Consider the following 26041-nt stretch of genomic DNA (forward strand, 5'->3'; position numbering starts at 1 on the left):
TTTCACTGTGAGATCTCTGAACTCTCTTGTTTTGCAAAGTGGTTTGTTTTGTTTACAAAACACTTTCTATTATTTCTTTTATGGTGTTGGTTTAAAGGCATTTGCTTCTCTTCTAATATTGAATTCATGGTATAGTGACATCTGGTGACACTTTGCATTATCAGTTTCACTGTGTAAAGTCAGACACTTTGAGCAAAAATGGTAATGATATGACAATTCTCTGTGTCTATGAATACACGTTTTTAAATGAGGTGGTTATAAAAATAGTTGCTGTGCAAAATGTTAGTAGTCTTCTTCTTCAAGAAGAAAGCAAATTTTCTAATATCACTAGAGCAGTCTCTTCATTCATCTTCTTATTTTTAAAGCACAGTGTCAAAGTGATGCTGCTTTACCTTTATCTCTGATATAATGTTTTTTTAGATATCTGTGAAGTATTTTTGGTTTTTGTTGCTGTTGTATTTTTCTGCAGATTTTATATAAAATACCAGTTAATGAACTGCCTTTTTTTTTCTTTTTTTTTTTTTTTTTTTAACTATTCAACTAAAATACATTTCAGACCAAAACCAAATGATATCATATAACATTTGAAACCTGCCTTTTTCCTTGTCCCTTGTGTTTTGGTTTGTTTGTTTTGTTTTGGTGTTTTGTTTTGGTTTTTTTTTTTTTTCTTTTTTTGTTTTTTTTCTTTTTTTAATAAGCCAAATGGGCATGTAGATAAGATCGCTATAATGGATCCAGGTCTCTTTTGGTAAAGTGTTATTTAAAGGTCTGTTAAGATCTTATAAGACAATATACTGAAAAAAATTTACTGTAGTAGGAATATAGATTTAGAAGTGTTAATGAGATTAATACAGCTTAAGTATATTGTAAGTTGCTACTGTCCTTAATGACAAGCTTTTTGTCATAGAAACGATGTATGATAAATTAATTTTGGTCTAGTGTATAGAATTATCATATTGCTATAAATCTTTGAAGTAAATCTGATGCAAAAATTTCATAGTTAGCATTGCTGGCCCTGTGTATACTGTTCTTTGTATACTGTATGCATATTATTTTGCCTACTGCATTAGTCTTCAAACTAAAACTCTTATTAGAGAGTATTTGGATACTTCAGACTGTGTTTCTTGCAGTTTACATTCCTTTACCATGGCATTTTGTCCTGTCTAAAAGTATTGTATGGAAATGTTTAAAACTTCTGTACAAAGTTTCAATAAAAATAGAGGAAAAAAACAAACAACAAAAAAATAGATATTTGTGAAGCTATTTTGGAGAGCCTGTCCATAATTGTCGTAGCTATTCTTACTTGTAGTAAGTGTTGCATCCCTATATATAAAGATACTTCCTGGTTTTACCCACATTATTAAAAGGCATTCCTCTTGAAGTTGGGTGTGGGCATCTGGGTAGGAAAAAACCCCCAACAAACTAGATGCTTTAAAACTGCAAGAAGAACTTAGGGAATCCAAAATATGGGTGCAGAGTTTGGCTGCAGAGACCTGAGGCCGGCTCATGTTGTGGGGAAGTGGGACTGGGGTAGGCTGGACTAATCTTTCTACAAGCTGAAGCTGGCAGGGCAAGGTTAGCTGCCTGAAGCACCCTGGAGAGCAGCAGCTTGCATGTAAACCCAAATAAGGGTGAGCACTTGTTTAGAGCAGCCTTGCTGGATGTCGTGCAAAATTATGATTTATTTTTTCTTCTTTCACCCCCACCCCCTCCCTTCTTTAAATGCCCTGTTCAGTTGCTGTCTAAGCAATCCTTGAGTGGGACAGGCATCTTCTTATTTGGTTGTGGAGTGTCTTTAAATACCTCCAGTTGTGCTTTGCTGTCCCTCTGAGACTGCCCCAGCTTGAATGCCTCAGTGTCTGTCTTGCGTTTATTTCTCACTGTGATCTAGAAATCAGTCCTGGTGCCTAAGTCCTCAGAGAAGCCTGTGCCAGCAGTCACGGTCTGAGAATGTGCGTGGTGCTGTCTTTTCCCTTGTAGGAAGCAGTTACAACTTACGGTAGTCGGTGCTTAGATAGTTGCCTTTGGGGAGGAAAGGTACCTTTTCACTGTTTTTATTTTAAAAAGATTAAAACACTGATACAGCTCTGTAAGCAGAGAACGTTAGTCTTCTACTTCCTTCTCCCCCTTGTCCCTGTCCCCCATAAGGACATCTTTGAACCAATAGCCATGGAAAGCATGGTGTGAATCATTACTTCTTCGTTGTCCAGTAGTGATGGTTCAGCAAGGAGGAGGGCAGGCCTGGTGTTAAATCACCTGTGGATTGGGCATTAAGATGTTCTTTTAGAGATGGTACGTTGGCAAAAACTGTGAGAAGGACCTTAAACCCAGATTTTCAGCTATAGAGGAAATGCTCCATTCATCAAAGTTCTTCTTGGTATTTTCTTTGTTTGCTGCTGTGTGGTAAAATAAAGGAAGCTTTACTGTTGTTTCTTTGAAGGAATGGATAAAAGAAATGGTTTTGGATAGGAAACTTTGGATTTGGGATGGAAAAATAAGCAGTTTTCTGCCTGTGGGCTTGGTTTGGATTTGTGATTTCCAGGAGGGAATGGGATGCCTGTGTTTTTATTAGTTAGCTGTTAATTAATTGGCTAATTAGTCTATTAGGGAACTAGTCAGTGAGCAGCTTTCCATTTCATTGATTTTAAAAGAGGTTCAAGAACCCTCTTTGTCACCAGCTGCTTCCATTTGTATTAGTTAGTAAAGACACTGTCAGTCCCCAGTTTACCGATGTCTGAGACTTTCATGTTTCTTTGGGTGTGGAGTCCTGGCCCAGGCAAGCTGTGGGTGGGTTCAATAAGTGCTGCAGCAGCATTTATTTTGAGGGTTCACTGAAAAAAACCCAAGGAGATGGTGGTAATGAGTGCTCTTTGCCTGCTGGCTCTGAAGTGAATTCTCCCTCCTTGGATGTGGCTGTCCCAGTTTGCCCTCTGCATGTTCTCATGCCAGGAAAGTGAACAAGCCAGGAGGTTTCAGTTCTCTGCTTTCTTCCTCCCTGTCTAGCAAACACATTTAACTAGGTTCTACTTAGTAATTTGCTTTTTTGGTGGTGTGGTGTTTTTTTGGTTTTTTTGGTTTGTTTTGTTTTTTTTTTTCTTTTTGAGATGTTCATAGACTTACAGGAATAAGGTGGTGATTTGCCTTCATGGTTGTGATGTTTGTAACCCTTGAATTTGTCAGCAACTCTTTTTAATACTTATCTAACCCTTGAAACTAGTTTTGTAAGTTAGCTTTGAGTATCTCAGTATATATGCTGTAGTATACAAGAGAATTTGAGTGAGAAATCTCCAAGGTTCACTTTCACTTCTCCACACCAGTTGGTGAAAACGGTGCCACTTCCACCTTAAACGCTCGTCTGGTTTGGAGCCAAAGATAGTTACTTGTCTGCAAAAGCATGAGGATTTAAAAATCATGGCTGTGGTTCTCACCACACTTTTTGGAAAGTTTTTTTACTAACCATGTTCTGCTTTTTCTTAGTCCTGAGTCTTTGTTCTGCAGCAGTCAGGATGTGTGTGATGTGTGTAACAGCTATGTGTTAGGAACCAGGTCTCTAGTTCTTAGAAGATTTCTCTCATCGAAGGGAGCTCTTCAGTGGCTTAGGTTAGTCTGGATGATGCTAGTGGTACACCCTGTGTATGGAGTGTTGGGACTTGGCTGGGATATGTCCCGACACCTGACTGCCACAATGGGTGCTTTTTAGACAGTTGCAGGTGTTGCTCCAAAGGCTGGACTATTGCTGATGCTCCAAGGCTGGAAGCTTCCAACCTGGAGAATGTGAGAACTGTTTGGCCTTTATAGCTGTGACTCAAAGTAGCGTTTGTCTTCTGGAAGCCAAGCAGTGCTAAGATTGCCCCCAGCTACAGAGGTGTGTACAAGTTGATTTGAAAAACGTTGAACATGCGCAAAACAATTTACACTGGAAGAACCTCTGTAGGTTTGGAGCTGCCTGCATGTGGACCATGTTGGACAGCGAGTTATTTCCTGTGGGAAAAGTACCGGGTTGAGTTGTGAGCTCCAGTGATGTTGTGTATCCTTTGCAACACACCAAAGCCCTTCTCCTTAATAACACCACTGCCTTTGTCCCTGCAGCATCCAGGGAAGCAAATAGTAACGGCAGCATGACAGTGATTTGATTCATGTTCCTTCCCCAACTTGCAGAGAACTCAGTGAATGGAGGTGCCAGGCAGCTGAAGGGGTGAGGAGCTCTGCATTCAGGCAACCTTTTCCTGTCAGACACTTGGAGCAAGGGGTCGATGGGCTTCAGTTTACCTTAGAAATAGCAGCCATCTCTCTTGGCCCCTTTCTGTCAGTGTCTGTAAGTCTTCCAAGCTCGTGTTAAGTATGTGGGTGAATACAAAAGCTTAAAATAAGTTGATGAGAGAAAATACTAGGGAAGCCATGCACACAAAGTGTGGAGATGGGAATAAGGCTGAGTTAAGAGGGGAGAGATTGAAAGAAAGAGCATATTTGAGAATCTGAGATATTACCGAGAATTAAAATTCTTACTTAGAATTAGTCTTGATAAATTTGATAAGTATAGGTGACATTCTTGAGAAGTAAGCTTCCAAACTTAAGTTCCAACTTAATTCTGGTGCTGGGTTGTATGTGTTATTTGTCATCTACAGTTTGTTTTCATAAGAATTACATCATATTGAACATCGTACTAAGTAAAATTGCACCGCAAGACCTCTTATCCAGAGGAGGCATAACCAGCTTTCTCAAGAAAGCAGTAAACTGTAACAGCTGTAATCTTGGAAGATGGGGAGGAAGAAAGAGCAAAAATTCTGACCACTGTGATGGCAAAAATCCTCAATACATCTAAAAACACTGTCATGTACAGGATTTCTTTTTTAAACTTGTCTAAGGATGACAATGCAAATCTTGATTAGTCTTGGCTGTGCAGTTAAGTCTGGGCTTTACATTTTCCTTTCCTTATGTCAGGGTCTTCTGAAAGTAGATCTGTGAGGTTGGGCATTTGCAGTCCAAACGCTTGAGGAATTGCAGGGAAATTTGGAGAAGTCAGAAAAAGTTCCAGGGTATCTTAGAACTATCAACTCATTGCTTTGGGGAGAGGAATTGATGACCTGAATTAGCAAACTGCAACCATGTATCCCTCACAATGTGGTCAGGAAGAGGTTCGGTAGTGAGAAGTACCGAGTTTGTGGAAGAAGCTCTGGCTTCTGTATCACAAGTTTGGAGAAGGCTTCTTTTCCTCTCAGCTTCCCCTTTTCCTGCTCCTACTGTTACCTTTTTGTTCTTTTCAATGGAATATCTTCTGTGTTTCAGCTTAAACAGAACAAATGTGGAAACCGTAGGAATTGTAGGTGAGTGTGTGTGTGCATGCGTTTCAAAGGCCAAGGAGAAAAGGTGTTTGAAAATAACTTCCTCCATTTGTTTTTTGCTGCGGCTTTTTTTGGTTTTTTTCTCCACTCTTGATTATTTAGGCTTAATGAATGTATAAAGTAAACCTGACAAAATGAATTCACATCTGAAAGGCATGAGAGGAACACAACTTACTTATAGTGTCTGGTAAGCCTGGTCTTAGCAAGTTTCTGATAAGTAGACTTTAGCCGACCAGGAGTGTTACATTGAAGTCCATATTAGAATTTATTGTGGTTGAGATGAGGAGGGTAAATTTCTCAATGGAGTTTTAAGAAAGGTGTTTAATTGATTCTGAAGTTGTGGCCAATTGTTACAGTACTTTTTCTAGTAATAAAACCTTGAAATGGCCCTGAATCATGAAGGATTTGGTTGCTGTTTACATCAGACTTACAAGACACCTTCTAGAATTCTTTTTAGAAATTATCGAGAGTATCAACTCTCTAAAATAAATTAAATTCAGCTAAGTTCAGTGCTGAGACTGAGTTAATTTAACTGTAACTTGGTATTTATAGGGTAATTGTATTGCTTGATTTTCAGTTCGGTTTCTTTAATAATTTCCTTTGATCTTAAATATTGAGTTTAAATTTTTTTTCTTATTGTGGAATTTAGATTGTTTGAAGAAAGGTTGATTTTTGGAACAGAAGAGATACTAGCATTACTTTGATTTTAAAAGTTGCTGTTGCTTCTGCATCCGAGTCCCTGGGCTTCATATTCACATCAGGTGAAGTTACTAGTTCCTTGGCTTATACCCACTTAAAAACCTAATTAAAGATCTGTTTTCAGGATGAGGTGTTATTTTTACTTCAGACTGAGTCAATTTTGTTCTCTCCTCCAAACTTATTTTTGGTGACTTGCCTGTTATAACTTTCTTGCTATTTGGCAAATCTGTTTCTGTAATAGTATCATGCCTTTTTGTTTCAGTCTTTGATGGAAATGCAAAACGGTTATCACATTGAGCAACACCTGGCTTTCTCCCACTTCTTCCTTATTCTATATTGGGAAAATTCTCTTCCTGCCTAGTGCTGCCCTGTGTCCAGCTTTCCCTAGACCAGTCCCTCCCCACTCTTGTCTGTGTCTGAACTTCCAGGCAGGTGTCCAGAGTCCTCACACTTTTGTTGCTCAGTTTTCAGGCATCCTGATCGCGCTCATCTGTCACATGCAGGCTGTTTGTTGCAGGGGTGCAGCATGGCTCCCACATCTTTTCCTTGCTTGATCCTACTGCTTTAATCTTTGTTTTGATCTTTTCTGAATAGAATGTATCCTTCAGTGGTTGTACCCCACTTACGACTGCTGTTCTGTGTTGTTTATGCTTTTATAGTAATTGCAGCTTTGCATCTTGCACCAGAAGTTCCAGTTTGTTCTCTAGACAGATAAAGAATAGCCCTGCCACTAGCTGTGTTGTATGCCTGGCTATGGTTTTTACTAATATTAGCACTTATTTTTTCTTTGCTGTTCATTCATGCTGATTTTTTTTTCGTGTTTGCTGTGTATTCTTGTGTACTAAACCAGAGTGTGACAATTGCATGACTCTTTCCAGCTTCTCCTTGTTTCTCATTGCAAAGCTCTTCTTTCTTATGCCAGTGTTGATCTTGGGTAGTTCACGAATGTGTGTGCGGGGTTTTTAAAATAATTTTCACTAATAAGTTTCTAGTGTTTTACTCTGTAGTAAAATTATTATTCGGTAGGATCAAGAAGTTGGTTTTTCCCTCTCCTCCTCCCCCCAATTTTGCTGCTTTTGAATTGCAGCTTTCTTCTAAACATAGATTTTGCATTTTTTGATTTCCACCTTAGCAAATAATCTCAGAACAACCTTTTGTAACTTTTAGTTTAACCTTTTAGTTAAACCTTTTAGTTTAACAACTAAAAAAAGACATAATTTTATCCTACTATTACTACATTGAAGGGGTAATCAAGTTAATTATGATGGATTTCTTTCTAATTTAAGGAGATGTGCCCACTGACCTTAAATGCTTCCTGCTGAACTGCATAAGTGGCCAGAAGAACTTGAGTACAGTCCTAGCCCTAAAACTAAGTATTTGGTGTCTGCTTCCTTTTCTCTCTCTCTCTCTCTAAAGACTCTTTTTGAGGGAGCTTTGGTGGCTTGAGGAGGCTTATTTTTTTAGCCAGTTCTGTTTTTTTCTATCCCTTTGCCTGATTTTTCTGTCCTCTCTTGAGCTCCCTCTAGCCAGCTAACGAGATGAAAAATTGAGCAGTGGCGCACAGTCCTTTCACATGGCTCTAGTTCCAGCCACAGCTTTGTCCTTCCTTTTAGGATTGGATGGGTGGCTCCTTGTTTTTTAGGAGACATAAGCATTACAAAAGCTTTATTTCAAGCCCTTGCCACGTTTATGGTCTGTTTCTGAGCTGGTAGATGAGCTCTTGTCTGTCTGGCCTCTGGTAGAACAGAAGATACTTTGCCATCATAGTAGTCCACATACTTTTTCTGTTCCCCCATTTTTAGTACACTTGCTGGTTGCCATGTGGGTTCTGTATGACTGAAAAACCATGCTATAGTTTTTATTCATGCTAGTGGTATATAACGTCCCCTCAAAAAAAAGGTTGTTGGTACTGTGTTGCAGCACTTGCTGGTTATTACCATGCGTTCATGGTTTTGATTGTAGGAGTAATTGATGGTGCACCCCGTCCATTTCCATTTGCGCAGTCTGAGATGAAGGCGGCTGTGTGTTAAACAGGTTTCTGCTCACTTGAGTTATGATTATGCTAAGCTGAAAGACTGGTGAGGAGAAGGGGAGAGCCAGAGGTATGGAGGAAGTGCTTAGGGCATGGTGTTCAACTGTGGTCTGTGTGATGCTTGGGGATATGTATAATTGATGGGAATAGTGGAGTTTTAAATAAACTGAACTGGGCTCTTGGTGGAAAGGTGCCTGATGATCTCAACATGCGCAGTTCCTGTGGCGGCAGCAGCAGCAGCTGTGTGGGGTCTCCCTGGCAGGGCAGCCACTGGGTAAATGTGGCTGCCATGATCCTCATCCATGGAGAAAGCCAGCGATCCACAGAAAGCATGTATTGTAACATACCTCTGTTGTGATTGTTTTGCCCAACAGATACAGGGCTGACACGCTAGTTAACATGTTGCTTCTGGGTAGCTGTGAGTTTAAAAAATGTGGGGGTAGAAAAGCGGGGAATTTGGGCGTATAGACAACACTCCTTCAGTTACTTCTTCCAGGGGCAGTTTTCCAAGGAAGGGCCCTTGGACAGTGTGCAGAGACCTCCTTCCTCTTCCTTCCACAGCTCACTCAGGTCCGTAGGGCTGTACCTTTCTAAGACAAGGTAAGTGTGGCCGAATGATAGTGAACCAAGTTCACTAGCAAAGTTCACCAAGTTCACTAGCAAAGTTCACCAAGTTCACTAAGGGTGAAGCCAGTTGAAAGGGCTCTGGCTTGACTATGCACGCAAGAGGGGGAACCAGAGCTAGAATTACATACCAGGGCTTACGCGCTCTTGCTAGCGCTTCCTGCTCTCCGGCATGCATGTCCTGGCACTGGCTTCCATTTTCTCCTTTTCTCTCCCACATCTGTGGTCCTGGAATTAGTGCTGGCTGTTCAGGAAAAAAAATGTTGTGGCTCCTGGGTTGGAGCCAGGCAATACCATTTCCTATGTCCTCAACTGGTCTGGCTCTGAGGCAAACCAAGGAACCTGTGTCTGTGGATATTATGGTTAGCAAAGGCTAACCTATATATAGTTTGGTGGATGGCTTTAGGAAAGCTATGATAAACCATGATCTTTTTTGGAGAGGAAGAATGAGAGGGATTACAGTGACAAGCTTTCAAAACCAACAATTATTTTATGTTTTCAAAGTATGGCCACAAGTGGGGAGGTTGCAAAAACACGTAATATTTTACAATCCTTAATGTAGAAATCTGTGGCTTTCTTTTCTTGTTCTTTTTGTTTTGTTTTGTTTTTAAATACATGGGACTTGATCTTAGGCTTCATTGTGTTTAGAAACTGCACATCATGTCGGACATGCAGCCACTCAGGGAATGTGCTGATCTGTTGGCATGTAGAAAAGAGACAAAAAGCTTGTGTGTCATTTGAGGCTATGAGGGGTGTAGAGGAGTAAGTTCACCCAATAACCTTTAACTTAAATCTGCATGCTTGTTAAGAAGAGTGTGTCAGACAACTCCACCGCTGGACATACAGCTGTTTGTCTGAAGGTCTCAGTCAATTAAGACCTCTTTTGAACAGAGCTCTGTTTATGGATCAGCATTTTTTATGCAAGTGGGAGACAAGTAACAACAGCCAATGGTATCTTTATTCATTGACCTGACAGATTTCTCCTGTGATAATTGTCTGAACACTATGGAGGCTGTTCTAACCTAACTGCACACAGCAGGCACAGTGGGAGAAGAATGGCAGATCCTATTGCTTTCCAAGAGTGTATTTTCAAGTCTGGGACGCACTACATGTGTGCTGCAGTGCACAAAATATCAAAGCTGTTAGGTTAGCTGCCCTTTCTCTCTAAAATTGCTCATTTCCCTTACTGATGCGGGTAAGTAAAATCCTAATGGTCTATGTCAGATTCTTATTTTAAAGGGAAAACCTAGTTAGTACTGTGTACCTTGGTGTCTGCTTCACAAACTCAGTTGTTCTTGTTTTCATCTTCTTTCTTGAAACCAGATTTCTGTAGTGGTTCTTACAACACTAAACTGTGGATGTAGCCAGCAGCTCTGTTACCCTAGTGTTCGCCTTGTCTGTGTGAAGCTGCTGCTTCAAAAGAAGTGAGAGGGTCTCATCAGTAGCTCCTGATTTACACATGTTTGAGTACTGAGATCCTGCATTGACGGAAGCAGCATAAAACCTCTCTAGAGTTTGGGCCAGCATCTCTTGCCCTTGTTCCATGAAAATCAAGCTAAAACAGCCATAAGGAGCATGGGTAGAAATTTTTCACAGGCAAAGTCTTAAGAAAAGGCCTTGGCTCCCCTCTCTCCCCTTGTGTTTTGGCATTTGTGGAGTGTGGAGGACATAGTCAAGTAAAGTGGAGCTGCTACCTTTCTCCGGCTGTTACTGGTGTTTCTCCAATATCAAAAGTTTTAAAGAACATTTTCCGCTATAGCAAAACAACATGTGGGTGTAATGCAGAGTAAGAGATTTTGTTCTGTGCTCTCTCCTAGTTGCTGGCATTATCAAGACACTGCTCGATCTCCTTACTTGGCTTTTCTTGATTCTGTTCCTCACCTTCAGTCTTGTCAGCTCAGCCAACAGATTTCAGTCATCCTTCCCACTCCTTGAGTATTGCTCAAATTACTGAGGGAGCAACATACCATAGCTGCTGCTTCCCAGTTCTTCTCTGACAGTATTTGCTTGCCCTTCTACTTTGGTTTGTAGAGAGAGAGGGGACTGTATGTAACTGCCTGGTGGTAGTTGTCAGACATATTGGAGGATGAAAAGTAATGCAAAATATGAGGGTATGGAGAAGACTAAGAATTCAAGTCTTAGATGAAGAAAGTCCTTTTGTTGATTGGATACTCTCTATTGTTTGCATCTAGTACGCAGAAGTATTTGAGAGGAGAGATTTAAAGGGAGGAAAGAATATTAACTTGGTCAGCATCATCAGCTGGAGCATTGGCATGCTAGTGCCCGCATGATTTTACAGAATTCGTTTTACACTGTTTTTCTAGCAAAAGGCTGTATAGTTGCAGTCTGCCTGTCCATCTGTCAGTCTCCTTCGTAGGTTTTGAACACGCTGGTTTTGTTCCAGGTGAGCTCTAATGAGTTTTGGAAATCTCAGAAATTGAGTATCCCGTAACATTTGCGGGAATGTCTTGCTTTGTGGCAAGAGGCCAAAAAGAGTTGTAAGAATACCCAATTAGTTCTGTAAATGTTTTGGGAAAGGACATCCTGAGCATGAAAGGTGCTTACTTGAAAATCTAATAAGTGATAATGGAGGCAGCAGTCCTAGGTCAGTTGCAAAACAGTGTTATTCCTGAGTTTGAACCAAAATATGATTTATATAATCCCTTCATCCTAACTTTTCACACTGTGACAAGAGATACCTTTAGTATTTGTAGTGAGAAACAATAGTTCTAATGCATTGAAGAATGTAGCAACATTTCTTGATGTGTAAACATATTTGTCTGGTCACTGTAATTGTTTTATAACATGATCAAAACATATGTTGGGGGGGTGGGGGAAGGTCCAGACATTTTTGCTGATCTTGTAACTGTTTAGGCTCTTTTTTTGGAAATTTATTTTCCACACAGTTTATGCAGCTAGGGAGAGGGGGATAAAATTTCTGATTGATAGTGAGGAGCAGTAGGTGTGATTCCATGATTGACTCTTGAGTGCAGCAGGGCAGTTAGCCCATGGAAATAGAAAAGGTTTCAGTCTCTCTGTACTTCAGGTCTTTCAAAGAGCAGTCAATGTTTGCAGAGAGTCATATGTTGAACATCTCTATTCTGCATTTAGAGGCTCTTTCATATCCTATTGTATCCTCAGAAGAATGAAAGAGAAATTTCACGTGCTGGAGCATGGGCTGCACTGCATGTTGTGAGATTCTGGTACCATCTTTTTCCAGAGATTTCCATTATGAGATCTGGACATTAACGCTTTTTCTTAGTAAAGTTGTAGATCTCTAACTTAGAATTAGGAAACTTTCAGTCATCCTATATATAAGGTGATTGAAGGCTTACACAAGTTTTCTTGTGGCTGGGAAGGGAAGTGAAATTATTATGGTGGTCTGATTTAATAAAATAAAATCTGAATAAAGCTGAAAATCAGCTCTTTAATTACTTTTCCCTTTACAGCCATTGCCATCTTGCCGGACAAGTAGACTTGCGAATGTATCTTGATATGAAATATTGCAAGGAACACAGAAGGCAGCTATACAGTTTGGTTTGTGTTCAGCTGGACATCCATTTAGCTTCCTTTCTCTGTAAGAGATCTGTTTCTTAAAATACTTCCTGTTGCTGAGAGTAAGTTTGCTGTTGTCTTCAAAACATTCTAATTCATACTGTATTAACATTTTCATAGATATTGTTGAGTGTCATTACCAAAATGATTCAGCGCTCTAAAGAGCCCTGATATGCAGTGAGCAAGAAAACATTGCATCTGTTTTACCTACTGTTTTTTGGCTGCCTGTCCCTCAAACTTGTTTTTCTAAGGAGTGAAATCTCTGCATGTTAGACTAATTACTGCACGTCAGTTAGTTAAGTCTTAAAAAGGCTTGGATGTCAGCTAGGCAAAAGTAATGAGATGTGCAATGATTTAGCAATGGGTCCAAATATCTATTACACACGTGCAGTTGAAAGGACAATATAAAATGAATATGGTGCTAACTGTTGTCTCTGTAGCAAGCCACGGGTTGGTATTCCCTCCACACTGTTCACCGCTGTTGTGGTGAACAGTGTTAATGAGCATAGATGGTCCAGGGACCTTAAAACTGTTGCCAATTCATAATTGCTCTTTGCCACATATATTTACTTACACCTCTGCTGGTGTCAGCCAAAATGATACCAGGTAAGTTAAATCCATTAACTATTTCATTTTTCCTGTTGTTGTTGGGAAACTTTGACTTCGAATTGTTGGAAACTTTCCTTTGCCGTAATTCACAGAAGAATTGGCTGTTTGTTCTTAAAAAGTTTCTTCTTTAGGAGGATGTCATCTTCTGCTTCCACTTTGCCCTCCCAGGTTACAGAATAATCTCTTCCAGAGCTGTGCCATGCAAGTACAGGTGTCCTTTTCATCACATAATAATAATAATCAGATGTATGTACATTTCCCACTTTCTTTTTTCTTTTAAAGCCTGAGACTGCAGCTGTGCTGAAGCGTACTGTTGAGGCTCTTATGGAGAGAGGAGCTATTGTGAGGAACCTAGAAAACCTGGGAGAAAGGTCTCTACCTTACAAAATCTCTAAGCACAAGGAGCGCCACAGAAGAGGAGGGTATGCACAATGCCTTTTTCCTAAAAACCCTTTAAGTGCTCTCTTAAAATGTACATAAATAACTCTCATTGTTTGGTCTTCTTTGTGCTTCTTGGGAGTATGCCTGTAATGCCTGTGATCTCGGTACGGTGGTGCGTGGCAGTTTCTGTGTGTGTGTGTGTGTGTTCTGCTTCAAGTGTTTTGTGTCTTTTATTCTGTGTGGTGTCGGCTTTTTGTTAGTGTTTAGTCGTCATGTTACAAGTAGCCTGAGTCCAGGCCTTCAGAGCTGCTTCCCCCAAGTACACAATGTTGTTTTGTTATGTCATTTTTACATAACTATTTTCCAAGCTAGTCAGGCTGTTTACTGATAAAAGTCGTACTTAATCTGCTGGTTGGTAATTGGCAGGATTGATTCTTTAATGCTTCTGAACTAAATAAATGTTAATTACCATGTGCACCCTGTAAGACTTGCTTGTGTTTCTGATACGATTTTTGTTGAGGATGTTAAAGGTGATTGTTTATTGCAAGTACAATAAATGTAAATGAAACTGAGATTTGGCATCTCGGATGCCAGGCTTCCCCTCCACTGCAGGTGGAAGGTGCTGTGGATCTCATTCCCTGCTTGCTTATGCCAGTGTGGTGTTGCTCCTTGAGGCTACCTCCGAAATGGATGCTGGCTCTGGGATGCTGGCTCTCGCAAGGACTGAGAAATGTTGCTAAGCAACCCGCACTGCACTGGGGCCGCCTGCAGTAATCAAAATAACAATTAGCGATGCACTCCTCCTAATCCCTGTAATGCAGCTGTGCGTATGCTTGGGTGCTTGGCCAGCCTGCCTACCGTCTTCCTTGAGGAGCATTTGGCACTGGGGAAGGTGAGGTGACTCCAGAGGTGCACCTTTTGTGAAGCCCTTCTTGGATCATCTCCCTGGGGGTGACTCACGGTTTCACTCCCTCTTCTGAGGACCTCTTCGTTTTCCTGTGGAGTGGGAGTGGTGACAGCTCCCAGTTAAAGCAGACTGACAGAAAGGGCAGGGGAGGAAATTTCCACCACATGCCTATTGCTTAGCTGAAAGCAATGGCGTTGTGGTCGTGACTGTTTTGTACTCCTGCTCCGTGGTATCCTTCAAAACATGGCTTAATCCTGCCAGTTTTGCATTTTAGGCTGAAGTCTCGTTGCCTACATGCAGGAGCTAATCAAAGCCTTGTCTCAAGACAGAATTACTAATTACCTCATCCTTCTGTTGGAGTAGAAGCCTTTTGTAAACATTAGTCTTTTCTGATGGCTTCAGCAGAACAAGGAGCTGGTATTACTCTCCTTGTACAAGTGGGGAGCTAAGGCAGAAGACTAAGTTCCACTAATTTTGGATGCTGAAGTTGAGAGTTTTAGCTTCTAGAATTCCCCCCTCTCCCCCCCCCGAGTACTTGGCACTGTAACATTTCACCACTTTGGATGTCCACTTGGCTTGGGTGGCAGTGCTTCTGCGGGTCTTGGGTTCTTCAACAGGGAAACCAGTTCAGGAGAAGACAATAACCAGAATCACAAGAACTATGTAGCAGAGATTAATAGAAGCCATTTCTCCGGGGCATCTTTCAGACATGTAAACTAGCTTAACTCACTTACTGTAGCAGATTACGTATTTAACAAGCAGGATGATCTGTAGACTATGACCCTCTTCTTTGCAGGAGTTCTCGGAGCAGATGTATTCTGTGTTCTGAATGAGGCAAAGATTTACCAGCAAATAATTGCCATCATGTCTTGAAACATGGGCTGGAAGCCATCAGATTAATGTTGCCATTGCTGTTCCTCCTCTACCTCCCAGTTTAAGTATCTCTAAATATTTAGCAGTCTTTCTGCTTGCGCTGGATTTGAATATGACAGTTCCCTTCCCTAAATTGCTTGGCTTCTTGAGCAAGAAAAGTGATTGAGAGAAGTTGTTACTACAGGAAAAAGTTGCTTTGTGTAAGAACTCAAATTCAAGGAGACATGGGATATTACAAGGGGAAGCAGCAGCCAGTGTCAGTACCTGGCAGTGTGGGAGAATTGTATTTTGTAGGTATTGCTGGGGAGATGGCAGTTCAGTGTACAGGTATGGTGGATTCCTGGTGTAGCATCCAGTGTTTTGTATGATCTGGAGAGTAAGTTAGTCAGGATATTAAACATAACCTAGGAATAGGAAGTGAAAAGTCAGTTCTTGATCCACCTTATAAAATCAGCCGGTTAAACTTTACAGCATCTGTAAAAAGTAATAATTCTTTTTAAGAGGACAAAGTTAAAAATAATAAAAAATAAAAGGCCTTTCAAGATGCCTTACTGAGCTTAATATACACCTGTATTTACTGGGAAATCCTGAGGTATTTTCTCCTTCACAGACAATTTTTAATTCTGTCTGTGTTCCCTTTCTTAACAAGGTAGTGGAGAGTGGTGTAGTAAGTAGTACAAAGTGTGTCACCTTTTCATTAGTCTGGGCTTTTTCTGAAGTAACTTAAAGGACTTCTGTGAGAGTTCAAATAATACTGTGTGTCTGGGGTGGAGAGTGTTAAATCTTTCAAAAGCCTTTAATCTTTCTGTTTGCCTTTAAGTTTTGTGATTCTTAGCGGAGTTTATTTTCCAATAGTATGTAGATGGTTGGACACTTAGGATGTATGCTGAATCTGTTGCTTCCTTGGACCTCCTGTGTGGTGAATTATATGGAAATAAGTGGAAGTCAAGATTTGTAGCAACAAATTGTATGAAAATTAGTGCAATACAATAGTCATAGCATGGGTCACGGCTTAATAGCATGCCTCTTAGAGACAGCTCCTGACTGCTGCACGAACAGGCTTTCTGTCACCCAGGATGGCATGGAATCCCCCCACCTGGGCGGGGTGTTTGAGCGAAAAACAAAGAGCAAAGCAACCTTCCTCACCAGCATAGCTTTGCTGCCTTATAAAACTCCTGGTGCTACCCAAGCTGTTTTAACCTCAAATTAGGGGCCATTGGGCCATTGGTAGGGCAGCACCAACTATTCACAGGTCAACTGTGTCTGTAGTCAGTCCTTCTCCCAGGAGAACGGTGTTTCTTCATTTAGTTGATTCAATTTTTAAGTGCAATTCAAGTCTTTATGTACAGCATATCATAAAACTGAGTGACAGTGAAAGGAAACACAAGTGCAGTGTGCACAGCAAAGCTACTGCTGGACTTCGCCCGGTTCTGGTGGTGGTTTTGGTGAACAGTGAAGAATTAAACTGGAAAATACATAAGTCAGTAGAGAGGATTGTTTCCCCCTTAATAAAGTGCTTCTTCCCCTATGAGTTCTGTAGTGCTTCAGCATCATCTGTCTCAGATATACTGCATTACAGGCATGTTACAAATTTAAGAATATCCAGGAGGCTTTACAAAGAATGAGAATTTTACTGCCAATTAATCTGTAAAGCTGAGATTTTTCAAAGCTTGCCATAGGGGACTGTGGCCCACAGCTGTAACTGGAATGAGCAGTGTTACTCTCCCAGGCACCTTTGAAGACCTCAGATCATATGTGTAATTGACCTGTTTCTTCTTGGGAAATTATATTCACTGAACAGGTGGTGCATGTGCATTTGAGGGTATATTAAAACAAATTTGTATTTCTTTTCAATGCCCCTCTTTTGGCAGAAAACACCCTTTTTTTTTTTTTTTTTTTTTTTTTTTTTTTTTTGAGACCTAGTATTACCACCTTTTGCATTTAAGTAATTATGAAAATAGTATGTTTCAGGAAGTGTGTAGATATGTCTGAGTACTCAAACTTTTAAATCACTGGCTTACTGATAGTAGACTGAAGGTTAATTAGCTACTAATTCACATTTAAGGTATTGCAGAACATTAATATTTCATTTTTAAAGTATTTAAGGGTGCGATTTAAATAACATCTCACAAAAGTGTAACACATACTTTTCACCTTATAGATGAATAAAATGTGACAAGGACACATTGGTTCCAGTGTAGGCTAGGTATGTAATTTTAGTTGAGGCATTGAGCCTGAGTAACTTGTCCATGGCCACTGTCTTTCTGAAAAAAGAGTGGGAGAATGTAAATAAGGATTACCAACATTTTTTCTATTGGGCTTTAGATTTGCGCCAACTATTTGTTTCACTTGCCACTACTTGTTTATCATTTTTAATGACTTGTTTTTAAATTGCTTTTAACATGGAGCATTTCTTTTTTTTAAATATTGTATTACCTGTATCAGGAGGTGCTTATTTCTGGAACAAACAAAAGTCAACTGATTTAAATAAGGCGTGGACTGGTGTTTGAATTCAAGGAATGTTTAAACTCTGAATTTGTTTGCTGTTTAAGACAATACAGAAGCACTGAATCCCTCAAAGCAGCTTTCAAATAAAGGGGCCAGACCAGGGCTGGGTGATGACACTGCAGAGCCACTGCACATATTTGGTCAGTGCTAAAGTGGAGAACATTGCAACTGGTTGTAAAATGATAGATCTCAGTAGCACAGTCTGTGGGTTTGCACTTTGTGGCATACGTGTTTTCTTTGGCCTTGCCAGGCTATGCCTTAATCATATGCTTGTGACACTTCATGCTTCAGGGCATCAGATAAAGAGGGTGGTTTGGGGGACGTGGTTGGTATGTAGGATATTTTTACTTTAGGGGAGATGATACAAGGGTGGCTTCAAAACAGTTCTTTAAAAAAATAAGGTTCAGACACTCCTTTGGAAAGGTAATGACTCAAACTTTTTGCAGATCAGGAGTCGATTAAACTGGAAGGAGCTTTGACAGTCTTTGGGGAGAAGAAGGGGGTCAGGGTAACTGAGTTTTGAACATTGAGAATCGTGCTATGCCCTAGAGATTTGTTGTAGGTGATTTTATTCCACCCCTCCCCCAAGTGTTGCTTCCATTGTTATTTTTGTTATCTCTCTTGTAGAAAGGCTGATATACATCAGCCTGGGCAGTGCTCAGATTAAGTGCGGTTTTGTAAATCAATAGAGCACTGTGGCCTTTCCCTTCTACTTTGTTTTGTACGTGTGTGTGCTTTCCCCTATTACATCTACCTGTAATACAGTGATGTTTTTAGACCTTTCTCCCCACATTATTATTTCACTTACTTTATTTGTGAGTTCTCCATCTAAACTATGTGTAATTGATTATTCCTAACAAATTCCATGTTCTATTTGCCAGTTTTTCATTGCCTTGTTTTTTTTCTCTCCTTTCAAATTTGATTTTGAAAAGATGGCAATTTTCTTTTGTTATTTGCTTGCTTGTCTCTTAGTCTTTTTGTTTTGCTGTTCACTCCCAGTTATCTCATCAGCCCACTTGTTCTCTGAAATAGCAAACTCAGGTCTTACTTTTGTTCATGACAAATTGTATTTTCGGAGCTTGTGCATGGGGAATTTTCTGTAGGAGGTGTGCAGGGACCCTGATGATTGCCAGTGTCCACTGAGGAGCACTGGATATACACTGATAGCATCTAATGGGATCAGGAGTCAGAAAATCCAGGTTGCCACTTCAGTTGCGCTGTGAAATGGTTTGTGTCATAAGGGAAAATGTCAAGGTGAAGAGGTCCTTTGCCAAGGATGCAGTGTGATCTTAACTTGGCTTCCAGGTCTTGCAGCGCTGCAATTGCTCCCCAGGAGCTGGGAGTGCTGAACTTCAGCACCAGCTTCCCCTCTGCTATCATGAGGGAGGCCTGGGGACTGTCCTGGCCTTCCCCACCACCCCTCTGGGTGGTTTCTGGTCTAAAACAGTTGGTCCTCCTGTGAGAGCATCTTGTGTTTTGCCCTCGTTATGTAGTATGTGACATAACGCTGCTTTGCCAAAACATGTGCTCAGGAGAGGGGGCACAACTAATTTCTTGGTGCCTCAGTGGTCTAATACACAAGGAATAGCTAATTACAATAGGAGTAGTTCAGCAATTGAGCGTTGTGTTAAGACATGTGAGTATTGTGGAAACATATCTATGTAAATTATGTTACAAGTTCAGACTTCTCCTGTTTCCATAAAGTAGCTGAGCTACTGTACTCGCGCAACGTATTTTTAAACGAGCAGCTTGTGGCCAAATAGTATGGAGACAAAAGGTGCTGAAGTGTCTTCCAATAATCCACGTGGTCTGGATGTGATTTTATTTACTTTGTAAGAGTAAAATAATAGTTACCCATCAGAACTGTTCTCTGGAGTGTTTACAAGTTTTAACAACCCTTCTCTTCTTCCCACCCCCTAGTAAAATACAAACTATTGCATAAGGGACTTCATCCTGCAGATAAATGTACCGACATGTTTAGCTCCACTCAGGTTATACTCTTTTGATGATTTCCATGGCTGCTGAAGACCAAAGAGGAGGAAAGAAAAACAGATGAAAGGGCTTGCAAGCTTTCCTCTCTTAATAACACCAAACTAAATTTATAGCTAATACACAACCTGTGTTATTTCTATTCAGATTTTAGAACATCTTGATCTGTTTCAGCAAAAAGGAGTTCTGGATCACTTGGATGAGAACAGAACTAGTTTGAATACTTGAGTATTATGCACATTTGTAGTATTTTCTGCTAAATTGATTGTCTTCTTCCACTAGATGGGGCTTCCTTCATTGATGAGTTGAATCATTACTTTTCCTTCAAATGCTGCTGTCCACATGCACATACATGTAAGCGTGGATGTGCCTCAAGTATCAGAGCCCTGAAATGTCTTTTTTTTTTTTTTTTTTTCCCCCCCCCCTTCACCTTACTTCCAATTTTGGTGCTCTTCAGAAGGAACGGCACTGTGCAATAATTTGTGCTGTTGAGGTGCCAGTATCATTTTCCGATGCACTGAATTCTGTTAGCATCCTTGTGTAAGCACGTTGCTTGTGATGGCCAGTCTCAAATAGTGGGCTTGCTGGAGTGGGAATCAGTCACCATTTTGATTTTTTTTAAGCTGTAAGTTACACAGAAGGCAGAGAAGTGACATGACCAGAATTAATACTTGCTGTGTAACTTCAGTCCTGCTCATAACAATTTTCCAAATGCAGCCCAGTGAAGCATGATTTTTCAGATACACAGAATAGGTCAGGCTGGTTTCTCTTTTGCAGTGTAACAGTATTTTTTTTTCTTGCAACACTGCAAAATGCCTTTCCGTTATTTAATTAGCTTAATAACAGTCATCTATGTATAGAATTTGGCAAATGAAATTTCTGAAGGCTGTGGATTGTAAAATGTATTTTTCCCCAAAGTACTTGCTCATTACGGGTTGTGTAATTGCTGTGGCACAGTCTAGTTTCTAAGGCACCAGCTTTTGGTCTTGATCAGGTACTTTGCGGCCCTTGTGATTTTCAAGGGACTTCCAATTAGTCTGTATGCATTTTCTAAAAGCTAAAAGTAACGTGTACTAGTCCTTCCAACTACAAAATTACAATCTTTCTGAGCATGAACTTGTCTGCCTGCCCTGCTGAGGAAGGGTAGCTACCACAAGAGTTGAGTAGAAAAGTGAACTACCTCTCTTCAGAGCAACACAGTGGTTCTAAAGATGAAGTGATCTTTCAGGTAGCAAAAAAATTTCATTTATATAGGATTACCTTCTGAGAATGCATGTCCAGCTGCTCTCACATGAGTGCTGCAGCTTGCTTTCCCCCAGGCGGTTTCCTGTTTCCCTGTTCAATGCTTCACCTCTACCTGTTCATCAGAACATTTTTTCCTTTGTATCTTCCACTTCCCCACTGGGGAAGTTTACATACACTTATTGCCACTATGTAAAGGAGAAATTCAAGCATACAGATGTGTTTTGGGCACAACCATCGGACCACACATGCCTTTACAAGTCCACTGTATGTGTGCTTTTCCCTCTGCTCCCCAGGCTGACAGAGCTGTATTCTAGGAGGATTTCAAAGTGAGTATTAATCTAGGTGCTTTTCAGAGTTGTTTGGAGTCCTAGATTGTCCATTTGAAAGCAAAATATTTGAGTATCCTTAGGACTTGGTTCAAACAATTTCTGGATTGGATATGTTAAAAAGGATAAATGAAACCCGGTCTGTTTTTCCTCTCTTTTCTCCTTCTCTCTCATATACAAAGACGCATCCTCCTTTGTTTGAGATCATATATCATGTTGGAGTTTTTTTGTTGTTGTTTTTTTGGGTGGTGGTTTTTGTTGGTTTTTTTTTTTTTTTTTTAACATTTAATGCATCGTTTTAGTATGTTTCACTCAGCTCTCCTGTATTTAAATCATCCTTCTATTTACAGTTAAGCAGGATGGCAAAAATAACTGTGGTCTCATAGTCAATCAGTGGAATTTTCCTGCATTTCTCCCCCTGATGACTTGGCTGACTCCTAGAGAATCTAAATGCTTTTGCATTTTTGCTTGCAAGAATGAGGTGGTTTCCCTCCTGCATTCCTGTATTTTTCCCTATCTGTAAGTCTTACTGGGATTTGGCTTTGTTTACTACACAAGCTGTAGCTACAGCATTGTGTATTGGGTCATAGATCACTGCCTGAAATGAAGGTTGCTGCATGCCTCATTGAGGGTGGGTTAAAAAAACCCCATGGCCTTGTGACAGCCAATTTAAATGTGTATATTTGGGGGGGAAGAGGTTCCAGATCCCCTCAGGGCTTGCATTGTCAATTGTGTTTGGTTATTGCTTTTAGCAGCTGTTAGTTTCTTGTCTGTCTTTAATGAAGAAATAATATTTGTTACGTTGGCCCTCTTTTCCTTCTCTCTTTTTTTGGCACAGGAAGGCAATCATTGCTTGTTAACATTGAAGAGTGGTGGTTGTTTTTAAAAACTCGCATTGTCCCCAATTACTGCAGTTCTGTACCCTCAGATAAAATACCTATTCTGCGAGGAGTCATAAAGATATGCTGTAACAGCTCATCCTCCCATCCCCCCCTTCTCCTTCAGTTATCAACAGTGCGTCAGTGGAAATTTCCACCATTTGCTAATGTGAGAGAAAGCACAAAGTTGCAAAGCAGCCTTTGGAGGAAAAAAAACTATTGCTGTTTTAGGAACACAATGAAAAGCAGCATACGACTTGCAAGCAGAAATGAAATTAAATTTTTGAGAAATGGAGGGATAAAATGCTGCGGCAGAGAGCACGGATTGCAATCTGAATGAATGCTTCTGCTAAGGGAAGGGGGCATGAAAGTGGTGGTGGATCACCAGCTAGATTTTTCTCCCCCCAACCTTCTTCCTGTTAGTTGCAACTGTGAGAGGATTTGGAAGGCTTCTTCCCAAGGAGAAGAGTAAAGTGTCATCTGTTAAATGTACTAGTGGCTTTTAATGGCTTTAACAGAAAATATTACTTTCCCTTTTTAAGGGGTGTGCATCCTTCAGATGTTGCTGTGCAGTATTTCTAATGAATTGCCCAAGCTTAAAAATTGTTTCTCTTCCTAAACTTTTAACCAGGTGGCATCTCTTAATTCTGGAGACCAGAAAACAGTAGGCTGTTCGGTTTTCCAAATATATTAAGCAAAATCCTGTTCCCCATTGAAGCTTATGAGTATTTGTGTGGAGGACTGGGCCCACCAGAGTTCGTCCAAATCCATCCTGAGGCAGATTATTCCTGTAGCTTTCAGTAGCCTTGCTGCAGTCAGAGGGGCAGCACCTTCACTGACGTGACCTGGCACCGGTCCCTTGGCTTCAGAGATGCTAGGCCACAGCCCACACTGGCTGGGCATCTGTTCTGGAGCATTCGTTGCTTCAGTATGGGCTGCAGGGAGATTATTTTTGCCATCAGACCCATCGAGTACAAGAATTCAGTGCTTTAGTCTGGCCTTCCTGAAAAACGCCTTCAGAGATGCCTGCGTAAGAGATTCAGGACTAGGATGTAGATTTAGATTAGATATTAGGAAGAAATTCTTTACTGTGAGGGTGCTGAGGCACTGGCACAGGCCGCCCAGAGAAGCTGTGGCTGCCTCATCCCTGGCCGTGTTCAAGGCCAGGTTGGACACGGCTTAGAGCAACCTGGTCTAGTGGAAGTTGTCCCTGCCCATGGCAGGGGGTTTGGAACTAGATGATCTTTAATGTCCCTTCCAGCCCAAACCATTCTGGGATTCTGTGTCTGGCTAAGGAGAGAAGCGTCTTCATCATGTTTTCCATAGGTGGATTCCACCCCCGTGCAGTAATCCAGCACATGTTGCTTGAGTCATTTCTGGCCCAGTGGGTTTCCTCTGTGTGTAATGTTTTTGATGTGGCACATCTAGTTGGATGAAAATGAACTCCACGCAGCGTCAAGAACATGAACATGTTTATTGTTCATGACCCCATCTCCTGTATTTCCTGTTCAGAGTCCCAGTTCAGCTTCCGGTCTTGGAAACTTTCCCTCCAACATTACCATTATGAAGATGGACTAGCGTTGGCTTAGTAAGAATCCATACCTCTTGCAGAACAAAGTCCTCTCTCTTAGGTACAATTGTAAAATCAAACTGGGATGCTTGATCTTGCTTGGGTAATACGGCTTCAGTTAAGGGACATCACTTTCAGGTTATACTGATGCTTCATGGGGAGGTATGCTTGAGTGGACTAGGAGGAAAGGGGAGCTTTCATGAGAAGATGTGTAAAGATGAAAATGAAATAGCTAGGTGGCAAGCGCTGTGCTGTACATTCAGCCTTTAAATTACTGGTAGTCTTGGAAATGAGTGGTTAGTTCTCTTCAGCTGGATTTCTGAGTCAGTTGTAGTGTCTTTACTGTAGTTAGTGCCATGCCAATGCAGTCAAATGTGTTACAATTACAGCTCTGTTGACAGTGCTAGTTCATACACAGCATTTCAAGGAAGGACACATGGCCAGTGACATGGCTCACTCATATTTATTTTTTTTTTACATTAGTATGATGGCCGCCACTAGGTCACTCATAACTTGCAGGAATAGTAAACCTGATGTTGCTAATGAATTTAAGGTACATCTCGTTAAAAGACAGGATCTGAATTTGCATATCTGAGATTAAGGTAATGTGCAGTTGTGTCCCTTGTCTGAAATGGGAGTCCTGAATTGCAGTTTACACAGCTTTGCTTGTTTGGGTGTACTGGAGTTTTAAAAGCCTCTTCCAAGATTATAGTTGAACTCAAGAAGAAAGTGCAGCTCTTCAGCAAAGGAGCTTCATTGGAGTGGTAACCTCGGTGACCTAAGATATTAATGGGGAGCAATGTTCTCTTTCCCGTAGGTAGGTGGTTGGCTTTTTCTTTATAGACGTCAAAGATAGCTGTGTGGTGGGCCGGAAGCACTTGCCTGAAATACTGTGCTTTATACATGCTGTGCATGTGTGGAAGTAAGATCTTTTCAGTCCCACCAAGTTCAGCAGGGCAAGTCCTAGCTGTGCAAGCAGGGTACACAGCTTCAGCTCCTACCCTCAGATTAAAAATCTGAGCCATGTTCACATCAAAGGTGTACCTAATTTGGGGTAAGTCCATCTCCTTGTGTCTTCTTTGCCCCCTTTTTTTTTTATTTTTTAATTTCTATTCAGCTCCGAAGCAGAACCTTTAAGGAGGAAATGTACCTGTATGTATATAAGCTTGAGGTGGTTCACACTGGCATCTGCTCCCCAAAGAAACAATGTCATGAATTCAAAGAAGGAGGATGCATGTTGTCACTGAAATGAATGTGTCACCTTACCTTTTTTAAAGAGTGTTCAAATCAAGATGTGGAAATGAATGTAATAGGTACAAGAAGAGTAAACTCTCTTTAATCTCCTTGGATGGGCAGTGCTGTACAACAAAGAAGAGTTCAGGCTGAGCCTGCTTCAACTGAATTTTTCTTATTTGAAATCAAGATAATACTGAGGTTTTATTATAACAATTCTGGTACCAAAATGTGAGAAAAAAAGATTTTATTCAAGAAATCCCACAGCACAGTTACATGACTTAAAGTTGTTGCAGTACAGGTATTTTTTTTTTTTACATTGTGTGTATGTTTCTCATTGCAGGTATTTTTTGATAGACTTAGAGGCCCCACCTTCAATTGTAACGACCATGATGGATCATTTAGGACGTGATATTGATGTAATTAGACGTGCCTTTATAAAGCATCCTCTATCAAAGACAGAAGAATGCAGTGGCATAATCCCAGACAACTATAATGATAAACTAGTTGCCCAGAAGAAGTGAATATTCAAAATAGTGTGTTTGAAACCTTTAAAAAATTTTTCACTCCTGCTTTGGAAAACAATTGTGATAACTAATGTCCATTAAAAATAATCATTTTTGGCCATGTTACGTGTGTGGTATAGTACACTAAAGCTATTGTAACATTTGAGGTTTCTTTTTTTTTTTTTTTTTTTTAAAGAATAATTTGAATAGACTTAATCTGTATGCTTATCTTGATATTTGACAACTCTGAAAATTGATTTTCTTTTCTCTTAAAGCATTACGTTGATAATGAAGATTTATCCATCACCAGAATGCTAAAAATAGCATTCTTTTTCCAAAGACAGGTTACTGCAGAATATGTATATTTACATAAGAGATTAAGAAATCTACAGTGTAAATATAGCAGTATAGGATGATTTGTTGGAGGGGGGTTTTGTGCTTGTTTTTGGAAAAAGTTAATAAAAGCGTGATTAAAAATAAACTGACTCATTTTTTTGAAAAGCAGAAAAGGTACAAGAAAAAATAACTTATGCTACCAAAAGACATATCATACTTCTTTCTTTAAGGTAATAATTCTGTTCAAAGAACAGGTAAAACAATATTCTCTATAGAAAAGGCCAGAAGCTTCCAAGTGACGGGTTAGAGAACGGCCATACTTATATATGAACAGAAGAATGACAGATGCTTTGTTTTACCATCAGCTAGACCGAGGTGGACACTTCAAACTGAACAAAACATCAAGACAAAGGTCTTAATGCATATTT

At 40.4% G+C, this 26041-nt stretch overlaps 1 protein-coding gene across 1 annotated transcript in view; it reads left to right on the forward strand.

Moving 5' to 3' along the window:
* Positions 1 to 25758, forward strand: part of MRPS6 (mitochondrial ribosomal protein S6) — a 46907-nt gene extending 21149 nt beyond the window's left edge. The window contains exons 2-3 of the mRNA XM_030470600.1: positions 13144 to 13283; positions 25115 to 25758. Of these exons, the coding sequence (XP_030326460.1) occupies positions 13144 to 13283; positions 25115 to 25295 (321 nt within the window). The 3' untranslated portion in view covers positions 25296 to 25758. The remainder of the gene's footprint in view (positions 1 to 13143; positions 13284 to 25114) is intronic.
* The last annotated feature ends 283 nt before the right edge of the window (positions 25759 to 26041 follow it).

This window comes from Strigops habroptila, chromosome 2 (assembly GCF_004027225.2).
Source record: "Strigops habroptila isolate Jane chromosome 2, bStrHab1.2.pri, whole genome shotgun sequence".
NCBI classification, from domain to species: domain Eukaryota; kingdom Metazoa; phylum Chordata; class Aves; order Psittaciformes; family Psittacidae; genus Strigops; species Strigops habroptila.